The following is a 15,562-nucleotide window of genomic DNA, read 5'->3' on the forward strand; positions in this document are numbered from 1 at the left end:
CATAACCACAGGGGCGTACATAAACGGGCGTCGAGCTCACACGATTCACGAATTTTTCCCAACCGTTCCATCCGGATATGAGATTGTTGAAGTGCCTACCAACGTCATTTACCTGCCAATCGCCGTACAGTCGATACATCATTTACAGCTGAGAATAGTCGATCAAGACGACGAGCTGATTAATTTTCGCGGCGAAACGATTACTGTACGTTTACACTTGAAATCACTCGAATAATGGGAATCGTGTTTGAGACGAGAAAGTTGGGCAAAAGTTATAAAAGTCAAACGTCATTGCCAAAAATCGTCAGTCGCCCGACACCTCTGACAACGCTTACACCGCCTACGAGACTGACACCTCTGAACGTTCGGTTTCTCCAGAGCCTAGGTCTTCGATTACGTGGAAATTTTGGAAAATAAAAATTCGTGTTCGCTGCATCCTGTGTGTTACCATGGAAGAAATAATAAGAATACAGCAACCTGTGGTATTTGACGAATCGATCGCGCACTCTGAGATTCATGCTCATCAACCGTTTGCATCATCCACCTTTCAGAACAACGATGAAATCCATATTGTTGTTCAACATCAAGACTTGTGTCTACTGCCCAGGGATACTACAAAGGATGATGGTGTGGCTGCGGTGACGGTTACAAAATTGATCAATATGGCCGTTTGTCACTTGTTTGAGGAAGTTCGCTACGAGTTGAACGGTGTAGAGATTGATCGGAATAAAAATGTTGGCATCACCAGCACTATGAAGGGTTACGTATCCTTGACTCCAGGCCAGCAATATAGTCTGGAGAATACCGGGTGGTTGAGTGGGGATAAGGAACTAACCGATGCCGCTGGGAATTTCGATGTTGTCTTGCCGTTAAATTATGTGCTAGGCTTCGCCGAAGATTATCGTCGAGTCATCGTCAACGCTAAACACGAGTTAATTCTCACACTTTCCAACACTGATTTGAATGCCGTGATTCAGAGCTCGGCGACGGAAAACTTTAAAATCACCCTGAATAAAATCGAGTGGTTGTTGCCCTACATCAAACTGGCTGATAAACCGAAAATCCAGCTACTCAACTACATCGCCAAGGATCCGGCCATATCCATGAGTTTTCGTTCTTGGGAAACGTACGTGTATCCGATGCTCCCATCAACAACGCGGCATATATGGTCAGTCAAGACATCGACGCAGCTTGAGAAGCCGAGATATGTCGTTTTAGGATTTCAAACTGCAAGGAGAAACGAGCCGCTGAAAAATGCTGGCGTATTTGATCATTGTCGGATCAGAGATGTAAAACTCTTCCTCAACTCACAGTGCTATCCCTACGGAAATATGAATATTGATATATACAATAATCAATACGCCATTCTCTATGATATGTATGTTCGGTTTCAAATGAGCTACTATAACAAAGAAGCTGAGCCTTTGCTATCGAGGCGTGAATTTATAAACCAAGCTCCCCTTATCGTCATCGATTGCTCCAAGCAGAACGAAACATTGAAAACTGGACCTGTGGACATTCGATTGGAATTTGACTCTAGCACTACGTTTCCACCACACACTTCTGCCTACTGCATGATCTTGCATGATCGCATTGTTGAATATAATCCGATCAGTGGTACTGTCAAAAAATTGGTATAAGTCAATTTTGGAATAACAATATGTTTAATTAATATGGATATTGAAAATAATATGTATAATTTTACTCGTTAAAATTTAGAATAAGATAATTGAGAATACAATAAGAAAACTAAATTTAATTGATGTTAAATAAAAAAATTGTTAGAAGCATTCAAAACGCCATTTTAAACCTTTCTTCAGGGGTCATTTCCTAGAATTTTTTCAATAGATCTAGCGGGTACTTACCCTATCCGATTCATGTGCGGCTTTCCGGCGCCAAACAAGTCTCGACAGGAATTATTTTGTGTGTGTGTGTGTGTGTGTGTGTCAAATCCTATGAAAATAGCCGCCGAAAATGACCGGGGGGTGGGGAGAGAGCGCCGTGAGTCGAGCGGGGGGGGGGGGGGGGGAAGCTGGGGGGGGGGGCTAGGAGGGAGCTAGGGGGAGCTGGGGGGAGCTAGGGGGGAGCGCCGCCATCTTTGAGTTAGAACTCTCATACATACACTACTCATGTGAAATAAAAAATCCTCGAATACGTATCCCTATTTTTTCGGTATAGAACTCGTCAAAAAAAATTTCAGCTGAATCAAAAATGTGTCAGTCACGAAAGTGTTTGGTTGTAAAAGAATGTCCCATATACATTGAAACATATCGCTCAATATTAATTTCACACAGCACGAAGTATTTTCAAAATGATTTCATAAATATCACCATCCACCATTTGTAAATATTTGGAAATATGTTCGAAAAATACGATTGAAACAAAAAGGGTACGAATCGTTGTGGTCTTGTTTTATGAAGTTACGCCATCGGTCGCCCCCCCCCCCCCCCCCCCCCCTCCCAACTCCGCTTCTCCTTGTCGCAAACTTGAATGGTCATATTTATTTTCCGTCCGTGCATTACATTGTATTCGATTATTCGCTCAGTCTACGGATCGTGACTGTGCGCGAGAAAAAAAAATCTTTGTGTCGGCAGACGACTGTGCTCGAACATTTTGTATTTCCAAAATAAAGAGTATTTTTCATTCTTCTTCAGAGGTTTTCTATGAGGTACATACATGATTATCTCTGGTGAGTATTTATACATATTGTAACGTGGCAGTTCGGTTAGGCCTGCCCGTTACAAGAAACTCCCTGAACCCTGGGCGAGATCCCGGAATCAGGGTCTAGAAAATCGAGTCGCGGAATAATCTTAGAGAGCGCCAGAACTGGAGTCACGCACCCGAGCTTCGACAGGGACGAAATAGAGCATTGCGACCAAGATATTTCAGGTTTTTGTTTTTTATTTTTTTTGAGTGCACCGGCTACCCTCCAGTGACCAACTCCGACACCGAACATCTTCCGAGGCAAGGCGAAACCACGAAGATCTCGCGAGAAGGACACCGAGGCTGCGGAGGGGGAGGCAACGCAGATCCCTGCAGCGCGGGAATCCAAGGCGGACGCGATTCCCGCTGGCGGCCGGCGCGCCGCAGCCTCCCCGCTCACCCCGCTTACGCCCAACCAAGGCAACCGCGAGGCACCAGCTAGCGACGAGGGAGCACCACCCCGCCCAACCCCAGGACTACGTAGAGCTGCGCGAAAGACGATATCGCGATCTAGCCTTAAGTTCTGCGCCGCGTAGAGACGACAGGTGCGCGGCAAGTTGCGCAATCTCCAAAATCGATGACCGATCGATTGTTGCGCATTCTTAGGGTGATGACGTCACGAAAAATTAGCGCGACGAGATCGGCGTTGCGACCATCCGAGATCACTCTAGTTCTGGCGGTTGCGAGAAGTAGTCAAGTGGTTTCAAAGTCGAGTAGAGTTTTTTTTTTTTTGCGTCAGTGAAAGGAACGGTCTAGTTGCAACGACGATGTCAGGGACCTGTCACGAGGGTGTGGGTACCTTCGTCCACTGGATGTGGAGCGGTAAGCGCTGCTGATATTCTTGCGACCGAATTTCGAGGGTAATTGAGTAAAGGCTTATCAGATAAAGGATAGCCGTTTTGGAATTTGCGTGTCGAAAAATACTCGAAATTCGTTTGCCGATTCTTCTGCTTGGTGACCGTAGCCTGAGTTGCGCGCAAGGGAGTAGCGTTAATTTCGGGGGATCCAGAAAATCGAGTCGAGCCACGGGTTGAGCCGAGACGTTATTGTCTCGAGTTTGAGTGTGACCGAAGTCCGTTACACGGGGTCATTTCACTTCGTCCGGTACATCCTCCATTCTCGTGTAGGTCGCGAGCAGTCACGGGGAGCATTCGAATTCGCGACTGCGTCCCGCCGTCGCCGAGAAAGCGAAGCTCGGGTGCGCGCTGATAAGAATATGCGTTTTTAGAGGAGGATCGCGGGTGTCGCGACGAGCCTCGCCTCAGTTTAGTTTTTTTTTTGTTTGCATTATCAGTTAGTATTAAGTTAGCGATCAGCGCCATTTTGTAAAGGACGTTCGCAAGCAGCGCATCGAGTCCGATTTTGTTTTTGGTTTTTACGAATTAGAGTATTATTAAGACGGTGACTAGCGCACGTAGGCCGTAGAGGTCCCCTAGATTTATTCATTTTTTTTTTTGTTATTTTTTTTATTATTTGGTGTGTTTCCCCCTTTCTGATTTCGTTTAGATTAAATTGAACATTGTATTTGGAACCGTGAAGGACGACTTGCGTAGTCGTATTACTATTATTTTTATTTTTATTTTTATTTCTTTTTGTTTTTGTAATATCGCTGGTGAGAAATATACCATTGGAATTTTATAGTAATTTAGCCACATCACGCGTTGGCTTACTTGTGTTACATCTCTCTCTACCCAAAATTTACCCCTCCCCTCTCCGCGGTACTGAGCTATCGAGTATATGGTCGCGATATTTCGCATTACCGATTTCGAGGCGTGTTAATCACGCCAGGCGCCCAACAAATCTCGCGGTATTGTTTTAGGTCCAGGATACCTCGCCGGACGCCAAATTATTGTGCACGCGGTAAGCTCCCGGTTATTTGCTCCGAGTAACCGAGGTGCAGAAAAATCCACGTCACAATATATATATATATATGTACATTATACAGTTGTATAAAACGTGCACCCCGACTTACGTTTTTTTCGACTTACGCCGTCAATGCCGGAACGACCCATAGCGTAACTTCGGGGTATTACTGTTTCGGAATCATTCTGAAATTGTACATCACTTGTTACACACAACTCTACTGACAATAATGAAATAATTTTATGTTCGAGGCTATTTTGCTAGTGAAAAGGGTTTCAAAAAATGATTATACATAATATTGGAACACTTTATTCATGTTACTATGGATATATGAAACAATTGTTGACATCGACGTTGAGGATTATTTTTATACCCTCTGAAATATTAAATGCAAGGAAATAGTATCTGAGATTCGAGGTAACTATGAAGCTGCGGGTTGTGCGAAACAGTTCCTTCTCCCGGTTGATGGGAGTTTCTAACATCCTTTACGAAGTAATGTAATTTGAACATAGTTCACCACTCCATGAAGATATCCTCGCGGCATGTGACATTGCGTCCGTCCAACGGTTACGACGGCTTATCCTGTAAAATATAACCGTGTTCATTTGGTTGTTTCGCTTTTTCAATGCAGAATCCATAACATGATTAGTACTTGTCGATAAAAATATACTTTGGCAGAGAATTCGTGCCCTCCCCTCCTTATCTTATAAGGACACATACAAATGGGTCCTCTTCTGTTCTCTTACAACCATGTGTCGGCGCCATCTCACTATACTCAAAAATGTTAAAAGTGAATGGTCGAATCTGATGAAATGGAATAGTGTGATTAAAAATTTCGATCATCTTGAATAATCCGAAAAGTTGAGATAATTCTTTCGAAATTAAGATATTCATTTTTTACGAATCACTCTAAATTTCACCGTGTTCAATATTTTACTACCGATAGCAGATATCTAATGTACGGTCATTCGGAATGAATATGAATGGGAAATTCCTCGTCAAACCCGACGGATTATTTGTAATCGGAAAGATTTTTTACAGAATGTATAAAATGGTAGAAGCCTCGCCAAAAAATGGTATCATTAAACAATTCGTTCGTTAATAACAATTACAATGTTCAATGTTTCCGGATAAACCAAAGTTTTCTACGAAAGCTTATCCTCTCTGCTCGCGAATGTGCTGTGAATAATTTTTCTACGTCAAGTAGAACCGGAGATGAAATATTGATTCTTCAAGTTTGCTGCGCGCTCATTTTGCAACAAAATTGAATGACTCGGCGCTTCCGAAAAAAAAAATCGTAGAAATAGGTTTTGACTTTTTATGCTCACATATCACTTCGAAAAAGCTTTCATTGTTTTGGAAAATACGCGGTCACATTTTGTCAGAATGATATTTTTGACTCAAGAACCTAAATTTCGTCCCAACTGACTTTTTACGATTTATATGATGAAATAATAACAGTCGTAATATTCATTTTCCTTAAGATTTGAAATTTCTCGCATATTTGCATCGTACTTAGGGTATATGTTAACACGTGGAAATTTCTCCAATTATCGGAAAAGAAAATTACCGTACGATTATAATAATTGAACTCTCCGAGCATTCGAATCTAGGCTCCGATAAAATTGTGGTATTCGCAACAAAGCAGTCAGCAATTCTTATGTTCTGCACTTTCCTAACGAAAAATCAAAATGATTATATATGAAGAGAACAGAGAAAAGAAAATTTGAAACACGTATACAATTTGGTTACTCAATATTTTGAAAAATGTATAACAGAACGACGATCGAAACAAATGTCAACAAAACGACGATCTTTCGAACGCCACTCTTTCGAAGCAAACGTAAACAAGACGATTTGTTTTCAACATTTTTTTTCTATACTATGAAAATGCTGGAAGTCCCTCCCCACTCCTCAACGGTATACATTTTCGTAGAAATACAATGAGCATCATGGGTACAGTGAGAACACTCTGGGGCGAGTTTTTCCATACTTATGAACGGTAGTGTATATTCATTTGAAAAAAATAACGGCAATTTCTCAAATAATGAATTGAAAAATCTGAAAAAATTCACGCCGAGTACCTTTTAGTAGTACTTTGATGTAACCAATTATGGGGCAGATCTGAGATGGTCGAAAAAAAAGTGGCCGACTGACGGAGAATCCTTCCTTTTCGGGTTAAATTCCGAAAATATCGATTTTTGGAAAAAAAGGTGGGATCCGAAGTTGTTCAGAATTCAATTCTCAACAAGTTTGTTGCTATTAATTTATGCCATCCAGTTGAAAATAAACGAGATAATGGAAATATTTCGAATTTGTCGCTTTTTTCAGGTTTAATTCCAAAAATCTTGATCCTAGAAGAAAAACTGCAGGAAGTAAACTTGTAGAGAATCAAAATTTATACAGCTTTTGTTGTTACGGTTTTTCTGTAAAATCAAAACCGGCCGAGTTATTCAAGAAAAACCATTTTAACCTAAAAAACCATTTTTCGAATATACGCATAAGCATGATTTGGTCGCCATTTTGAATTTACACTCCCAGTGACCCCTGCGAGACAGCTGTGAGAAAAAAATTTTCGTACAAAATTATTTACAAATTAACCGGGGAATTTCGATATCAATTCTGACGATGACCCAAGAAATTAAAAGGTTGATCGAAACAGAAATCCGAAAAAATTGAATTTCCATTTCTTTGAATGAAAAAAGGCATTTTCTCGAAAAATTTCTTAGGAACTTTCGACTCCAATTTTGACAAGGATTCCCCCTGTCAATATTTGCGACGAATCACCCTGCATAGCAAGTGCAGATTTGGCAGGATTCTTGTAAATGATATCTATAATTGCATAACAGAAATTTGCAGTATAAAACACTTACCATCGCAACAAACGATTTGTTCGTCGGCGCGTCAAATTTAACCTTTTTTCGGTTCAGCCGTGGGACGTAACGTATCCAATGTTGCACTCACAAGATTATTTTTGTTTGTAACAAATATATGTATACACACTGACCGCGTGAAAATTTGTACGTGATTAGAACTTGTGACACGGCAAATTACCAAAACACTCGCGTCTACTTCGTTCGGCGTGAAAAGTGGATGTGGACGGTACGCGAGGAAATGCAGAAGTGACGGCCGCGCGGATAGTGGGGACAGTGGCGCGTGAGGGATAGTACTTGGAATCCGAAGAAGTTGATTCCTACGAGAATTCCAAATTTCTGTGAAATATTATAGGATTGTGCCGGACTTTGATGTACAGCAGTAACACATACCCTGACTTTTCGTAGGCCGTATACAATGCAGAAACCAACCCAAAACTCGCTAGCTTATCCGTAGCGTATACCATCTACGAGAAGTCACGGTATGTAGTTTTATAACGATTTCCACCTAATGAGTAACTTTCAGGTAGTTCGTCTGATGTAAAAAAAAATTTTGGTAGCATCATTCAGAACTAGGCGTAATTGACAAATGAATCGAAGCAAATAAAGTATGAAATCCTTATTTGTTGAGAATTAAAAACAGAAAAAATTGGCAAGCAAATATTCATCAGAGTTTTAACAAGGATCGGCCCTGTAAAATATTTGCAACGAATCTTGAACCATTGTATGTGGTAATTGTATGTATGTACGGTGACATAGATTTTTTGCGGGATGTATTTCTACTATTGTTAAACACATCCGGTTCAGAAACAATTTCACGTATATAATAGGGTAATCTTTAAAACAGGTTTGGACGATTGTCAACCGGCCCCCTCCCCCGCCCCTAAATTTGCTGTAAATAAATAAATAATGGCCTGTTCAAGAGCACAATTTTTTATCACAACCCTAAACCCTCACGCCTATACTTGCGTGTTTTCTGCAATTTCGGTATTAATTTTACTGCCGCATCTAATCTTTCGGTCAATAATCTGTAAGTATGACAATTTTGCGGACATCGATGCTACTATTAGATGAGGATATCCGGAGCTTATATGGGGCATTCTATGTCAATTATTCGCCATTTATATCTGCCTTTTCGACGAACAGAAATTAATGGATAGGTATTTTCGTTTCTGTTAATGATTTTCTATCAAATCGATGAAAAAAGGCAGATTTAAGTGGTGCGTACTCGATGTAGAATGCCCCAAAACCCTTCAATAAAATGAAAAAGAATAATTTTTTTTGCGGAACTACGACTCAAAACGAGAAAAGAAACAGTATGTTATTTTAATATCGGGTTTTGGAAAAGCCATGAGCATTTAAAAAAAAAATTCTGCGAAATTTTGATAAATTTAAGATGTTTGGATGGGTTGAGACAAACATCTAAAATATTTCAGAAAGACTGCTTTTGGCAGGTACAAGAAAGTGTAAAATTTTCGATAGAATCGAAATTGGTCGGGGTCACGGGTTGGTCGGTTTCGCATGGAATGCCTCGTTCACATACAGTCGGGCTACGTGCGATTACGAATAGTTACCGCGATTGTCAACTGATGTTACAATTTCCAAACGATGCCTTATGATATGCACGAATTTCAAAATCTAGCGGTTATTCTGAGTGAGTTGTACATTTTTTCGTATCCACCTAAAAGCCTATGCTCTCGTCGGCACTGCAGATTGTTGCTTTAGCAGAAACATAGGACGTGTGCGTATTACCATGTCGTTTTACCATCTGGTACCACTTCGGTCGACTACAGCGCTTCTGGAGGTTCAACGTTGAACTAAATTACAGACTTCTCATGCATCAGAACGGGCGCCTGTCACCTGAAAATCGCCCGCACAAATCGTGCCATATTTACAGAAAACTGACTGGTACTACAGGTTTTCCCGGAATACGTGTGTGTTTTTGTACGTCGGTATCTCCCTGGCAAAAGTGAAAGAAATTCTGATATCGTACAAACGGTGAATATTCAACAAGTCGCTAGCCCGATCGGCCATGTTTGACGCGACGTGATTTTATTGAGTTCATCATTATTTTTATTGGACGTTATCAGTGATCTGCGATAGTAGTGACGGAGATACAGACGTACAATTTTATTCAAGCTATATTTTAAAAATTTTCCCAGTCAGATTCATACCCCCGTTTTATCAGGATTTGTGCGGGCGATTTCCCCGCTTCTGACGTCACGAAATATATATAGGACATGCCAGGTCAGCAGCACCTTAAATCCTCTGGACCGTATATTCTTCCCCACACTCTTACAGCTACCTTATACTTTGTATCATTTTCTTATCATCACCTTGCTGCCTTTGTTCTCATACTAGATCAGCAGAATGCTACCGCCACTGCTAAACCGCAGCTGGCTAGTCCCTTGCATCCTTCCTCCTATATATTCACTCTGAAGTTACGTTTTATTCAGCCAACATCTAAATTCACCTGTCTTCCCTTTTTCCTCTTACGCATCTTCTCATTGTACTCTGCATATCATTCACAGTGAAACAATTATGTAAACAATTATGCAACTCCTTAGTATGATTTTCTCTCATTTCCTCCCATTTTCTGTATGCGTGCGTAGTCGATGGCTTACTTGCCCAGAACATGCCGTAATAGTATCACCGCTGGGTGTGAATGTGGTCATCGATAGCTGTTTGTCGTGATCACAATCATCCACCTGTTGTAATCAGGATCCTGAGATCCTTCCGACTACTAATAATTTATTTAGGTAGTTCGTTTGTTGAATTAATGGTTAAAACCAAGTCGTATAAAAAGTGAAGTTTATTATGTTACAATTAAATGAATTTGGTTCTAAAGAGCTTACAGAGGCTTTTACTTATAATCAGGCTAAATCTTTAAATAACGCGTCTCGCTACGGTCTCGATGTTCTGACGCCGAACTCATCGTCTGCCTGCCTTTTATGAACCATTTAGGAGGTCAGTGCTACGTCCGTGCATTCATATGTATTTTGCCACGTGAGAGAGTATTGCTCTGCTTTGTCGCGTTAGCGCATTTCTGGATATTTCCACATCTTGATATTCGAATTGCAACACATCCCAAAACACAGCTCATAAATTTTTCTGTAAATTAATCCAATTCCTAAGCATACGAATTTATATATTTAAACAATAATGAGCTTTATATTTTTTTTCAGGTGTCTGGACAGCGACAATCTTCGCGGTGAAAACTTTGTTTTACGTGTGCGTCACTACATTCACACTACCAGCCATTTCAATGTAAAACAGCTTGGGAACAATTTAAGAGAGTCTTTACTTCTCTGCTGATGATAATGAAGTTGGTGACGGTAGTGATGATATCCTCGGTGTAATGAAGATCGATTATAACTAGTCACTTTGCACTATTGGCTATATGTGAGCTTAAAAAAAAACAGAATGCACCATCTTACAGATAGTTATGGGCCTGGTCCTCAAGAAAGAGTACATCAATTGCATAGATCAAGTCTTATTGAAAAAATCCCATATGACACTTATTTCACCCAAATGCCAGACTGTTGCGCAAATACAGAGATGCTAGATCCATATCCTAGACCATCGAGTGGATTCACTGCTTATCCGGATGATATCTACTCACAGGTATGAACTATACTACATCCCAATTATAATTTAAGCGCATATGATACTCTTTTTTCATCCAAGGCTATCAAATTTCATATTACGTCATTATCCATCAGCTGATGAACGGAACTTGTCTAAATTTCAGAAGGGCTTGCTCTTTTATTACAAAATTAGGAAATTTAATTCATATGTGGAAAATTTGGATAAAAATGTATGTTTTTTTTGCCTCGTGCTGTTATTTTCGCAATTACTAGATGTTTGGGATAATGAAGTGTATGGCCACGAGACTACTTAGTATTTAGGAAATGATAAGGAGTGAAAGAAGTTATCGTAGGACTATTTTCTGGCAATATTGGGAACGGTAAAGGAAAACTACGCTTGATGAAAATTTACCGATATTAATTAATGACAATTAGCCTGGTGTCTTTCACCAAGGCTGTCCATAGTGATTGTGAGTAATGCCGCAGCTAAAATTGCCACTTTGTATTGCGGGGACCACGTAAACTAAATGCTCAGCTGAGCGCCCTTTATGCACAAAATTATTGTAAATTGTAATTTCATTTTCGTGTTCCTAATATCGCAGGAAACCAGTGCCAGGACGGTTTATTTTACTTCACATCATGGAGTCTTTTGGCGATAGACTTCATTACCTCAAACATCCGGAAATGAGAAAAATAGTAACAGTTGGCAAATAACGACACATTTTTAAGGCTTTTCACCAGATATTTTTGAATTTCCTCAGTGGAACCATGAAAGAGCAATGTCCTGTCGAAGATAGTACAAATACCTGTAAATTGAGCTAACGTTATGAATTTTCAATTTCCTCCCGTTAATATTGGTCGATCGTTTTACGTTTCCTAAAACATTGTTCAAAACCAGTTTTTCTTTTATTTCAGTTTTTTTTTTATCAAGTAAGCAGAATATCATTTAATAACTACGTACAACCAGTCTATACTATCGAGAAACAACTTTTCATTGCGTTGACTTAGAAGCTTGAATTTTTTACACATTCAAGAAACCATAGATCTTAGTATTCAATATCAATTTGAACTTGATACTTCTATCCGTTCCAGAGAAAATAAGTGTTGACGGACAGATAGACAAATAGGCACAGAGACATACAGATAAAAAAATAATCTTATGGCGTTCCGATTTTTCCTTTTGAGATACGGAACCCTCAAAATGAATTATAGTCAAGCGCGGTTGTGTGTCGCTGTGTTCCTCGGTCGTCCCAATCAGTCATATTCGTGATCGACTCACAGACTCATAGAGATAGGCTGCACGATCTGTCCACCGATAGTCCGGGAGTTAACGACAGATTTCATTGCACCATTTCCGCAAGCTTCATTTTTTTTTGTATGAGTTATATTTGTAACGTATAATATTAATCTGAACGTCTGCCAGCGCACCCCCGCGACAGGGGGTTACAGGAGGGTTACAATTGCAGCAAAAAATCGACAAAAAAAATTTATAGCCGCATACGCGAAACTGATTTTACGTACCAGTTGAAACATAAGAAGCTTAGAAATTATCGTCTGCCACCTAAATTCCGCAACAAAATTCGTCTGCCACCCACGCAAGTAAGCGCAAAAAAAATAGTAAAAAGATTTATGCCCGCAAGGATGAAATTGATTAAAATGCTTCTTTTTATATCAGCAAACACAAAAATAATAGTCTGCCACTAATAAGATACCGCGAAGGTCGTCTGCCAAGCGTATGAAGTTGCGTTCGGCATGCAGCGCGCGAGCACCGCGGCCGAGATCGCGGCTGCGACGCTGCATCTTTATCGGCCTGAAAGACGATCGTTGTTATAAATTGTTCAACGGCTATAATGAAGTTGTTTTTTTATATTATACATTTGTTTAATATAATTAATTTAATAAATTCTCGTGGATAGTTACGCTAGATCTTTTCCGTGAAAATGGAGGCTTAAATATAGTGATGAAAATCGCAAAAATGTTTAACATTGTAAACTAAGCATAAAGAAAAATTATAAACTAAGGCCGATAAAGATGCAGCGTCGTAGCCGCGGTCTCGGCCGCGGTGCTCGCGCGCTGCATGCCGAACGCAACTTCATACGCTTGGCAGACGACCTTTGCGGTATCTTATTAGTGGCAGACTATTATTTTTGTGTTTGCTGATATAAAAAGAAGCATTTTAATCAATTTCATCCTTGCGGGCATAAATTTTTTTACTATTTTTTTTGCGCTTACTTGTGTGGGTGGCAGACGAATTTTGTTGCGGAATTTAGGTGGCAGACGATAATTTCTAAGCTTCTTATGTTTCAACTGATACGCAAAATCAGTTTCGCGTATGCGGCTATAAATTTTTTTTGTCGATTTTTTGCTGCAATTGTAACCCTCCTGTAACCCCCTGTCGCGGGGGTGCGCCGGCAGACGTTCAGATTATTATTATACGTTACAAACATAACTCATACAAAAAAAATGAAGCTTGCGGAAATGACCCGGAAATTTCTGTCGTTAACTCCCGGACTACGAGCTCAAACCCTGAATAGAGAGAGAGAGAGAGAGAGAGAAAGAGAGGTAGGCAGATTGATTGAATGATTGATTGATCGATCGATTGATTTTGTTGATGAATTCTCTGTAGTCACAAGTAGGAGTAATATTAGAAACAATAGTGAACGAAATATTCAGTTCCTCAGGAGAAAAGAAAAAAATGAGGGGTAACGATTGGTGGGGTTTTGTAAGTCCCAGGTTGGCCACATCTCTCCACAATTTAGTAGCATCCGCAATACCCGAAATTTTATTCAGATTATAATCATCTCTCCATAATTTCATATAATCTGAAAGTTCATCTCGATAATGCCGAAATATAACTAACCCTGGTAGGTTTCCTAAACGTTTTGCTTGTTCGTATAGAGAGTTCCGCATTTTGATGCAAGATTTTAAGTTTTAGTTAGCCACGGCACGCGTGGTTTGGTATTTTGTAACGGTGAGTAAATTTCGGTAGAAAGTACGATAGAATCTGACTGAAGAATTCGTAAGGATGTCAACATCGTCGGCAGTGTGGCAAAGATGAGAGTTAAAGGGATAGTGATCATCCAATTCACTTGAGAGTCTCGAGGTATGCAGCAAGCTCAAAACGTTTATAATTTTGATGAGATATCATGCGCTCTGGACACAGTCGCATTTTGACCTCATACTTCAGTTCTATTAGATCGTGACCAGCTATAAATGATGACTCAGATTTTGTAAACGACTGGCTCTTGTCCGAACAGTTGACAATACAAACATCAAACCATGTATTGGTCGCTCTATGGTAAGTTATAGCAGAATCTATGAAATGTATATATTGGGATAGCGCCACCTCACGCAGGTGAAGGGGATTTATAATCGGTGCCCAGTAAATTACTTGCATTCCTGATCTGTCATTTCAAATGAGAAAATAATTTTTGGGACGCACTAAGTAGTCTGGCACGTGAAAGTGATGCCAGGTCTTTAAAATTATTATACTGTTACAAAGCGGAAAATTAAGAAAGGAAAAGGATTTATTTTGTGACGAAGCTCTCCTTTTAAAGTCTCGAGATGGACTGTTTTTACAATAATGTTGGTTGACGCAGCAACCTTATTCTTTTGAAAGACGTAAGAGGTTTATAAACGTCTTTTATCTATGATGACTACTAGATCATTAAACAGGGGCAAAACGGGTGATTTCACCCTTTGTAACAATATGATAAAAACTTGTGCCCAGATGAGCTTTGATTAAATAAAAATGGCTTAATAATGAATTCGCATTAGTATAGTTATTAGCATAAGTTGAGCTATACTGATATGAGGTCGAGCTTGCTTTTACGGGACGATACTATTCCGACAAGTTTTAGCACGCTGTGATCAAAGTCGGATGAGTTTGGGTACAACAACTTCAGAATTGATGATTATTACGGGACTTCTATCAGATTTGCGCACACGAATTTGGCCAGATTTAATACACACTTATTACGGATAGCCTCTGCAGCTTAAGCCTTAATACGACGAAGCAGATTGGAGATAGGACCAGGAATAAATTCATTCACAAACACTATACCAGTATATCAATGGGTCCCTTAGCACGGCGGCAAACGAATTTTGATGCGTACAACCTCTCAATGAGTTCCGAATAAAAAAAAAAAAAATGATGTGCAAAATGTCAGCCCTTAATTTCAATTAAATACCATGCTTTTAACCATGAACTTTTTCATATTAAAAACCCATTTAAATTTTCGACATTTCCAATTTTTGTTGGTTTCAATTTTCTCAATGGCTCTAAAAATATTTCCTCTTCGTGAATCCACTGAGTATCAACCCAACAACAAAATCTTTCGGATTTTAGACCCAAATTCTATTCTAGGAGTACGAAATTCGTACTATATAGAAGCTCAATGCTCTGATTTTTTAAAAATTTTATGATTTTCTCGTAAATAACTTATTTTTACGGTAAAGTTTCATAGATTATTTTTTGTACGCGTAATGTTTAAAAGTTTTCTGTCATTTTTTTCTAAATTCACTCAATTCTAGCGA

General features: G+C 39.7%; 1 protein-coding gene across 4 annotated transcripts in view; it reads left to right on the plus strand.

Moving 5' to 3' along the window:
* Nucleotides 1-15,562, plus strand: part of LOC124221964 (dipeptidase 1) — a 1,639,756-nt gene that overhangs the window by 185,540 nt on the left and 1,438,654 nt on the right. For all 4 annotated transcript variants that reach the window (XM_046632456.2, XM_046632460.1, XM_046632457.2 and 1 more), the window contains exon 2: nucleotides 10,625-11,063. In XM_046632456.2, coding sequence (XP_046488412.1) covers nucleotides 10,863-11,063 — 201 coding nt within the window. In that variant the 5' untranslated portion in view covers nucleotides 10,625-10,862. The remainder of the gene's footprint in view (nucleotides 1-10,624; nucleotides 11,064-15,562) is intronic.

This window comes from Neodiprion pinetum, chromosome 6 (assembly GCF_021155775.2).
Source record: "Neodiprion pinetum isolate iyNeoPine1 chromosome 6, iyNeoPine1.2, whole genome shotgun sequence".
Lineage (NCBI taxonomy): Eukaryota > Metazoa > Arthropoda > Insecta > Hymenoptera > Diprionidae > Neodiprion > Neodiprion pinetum.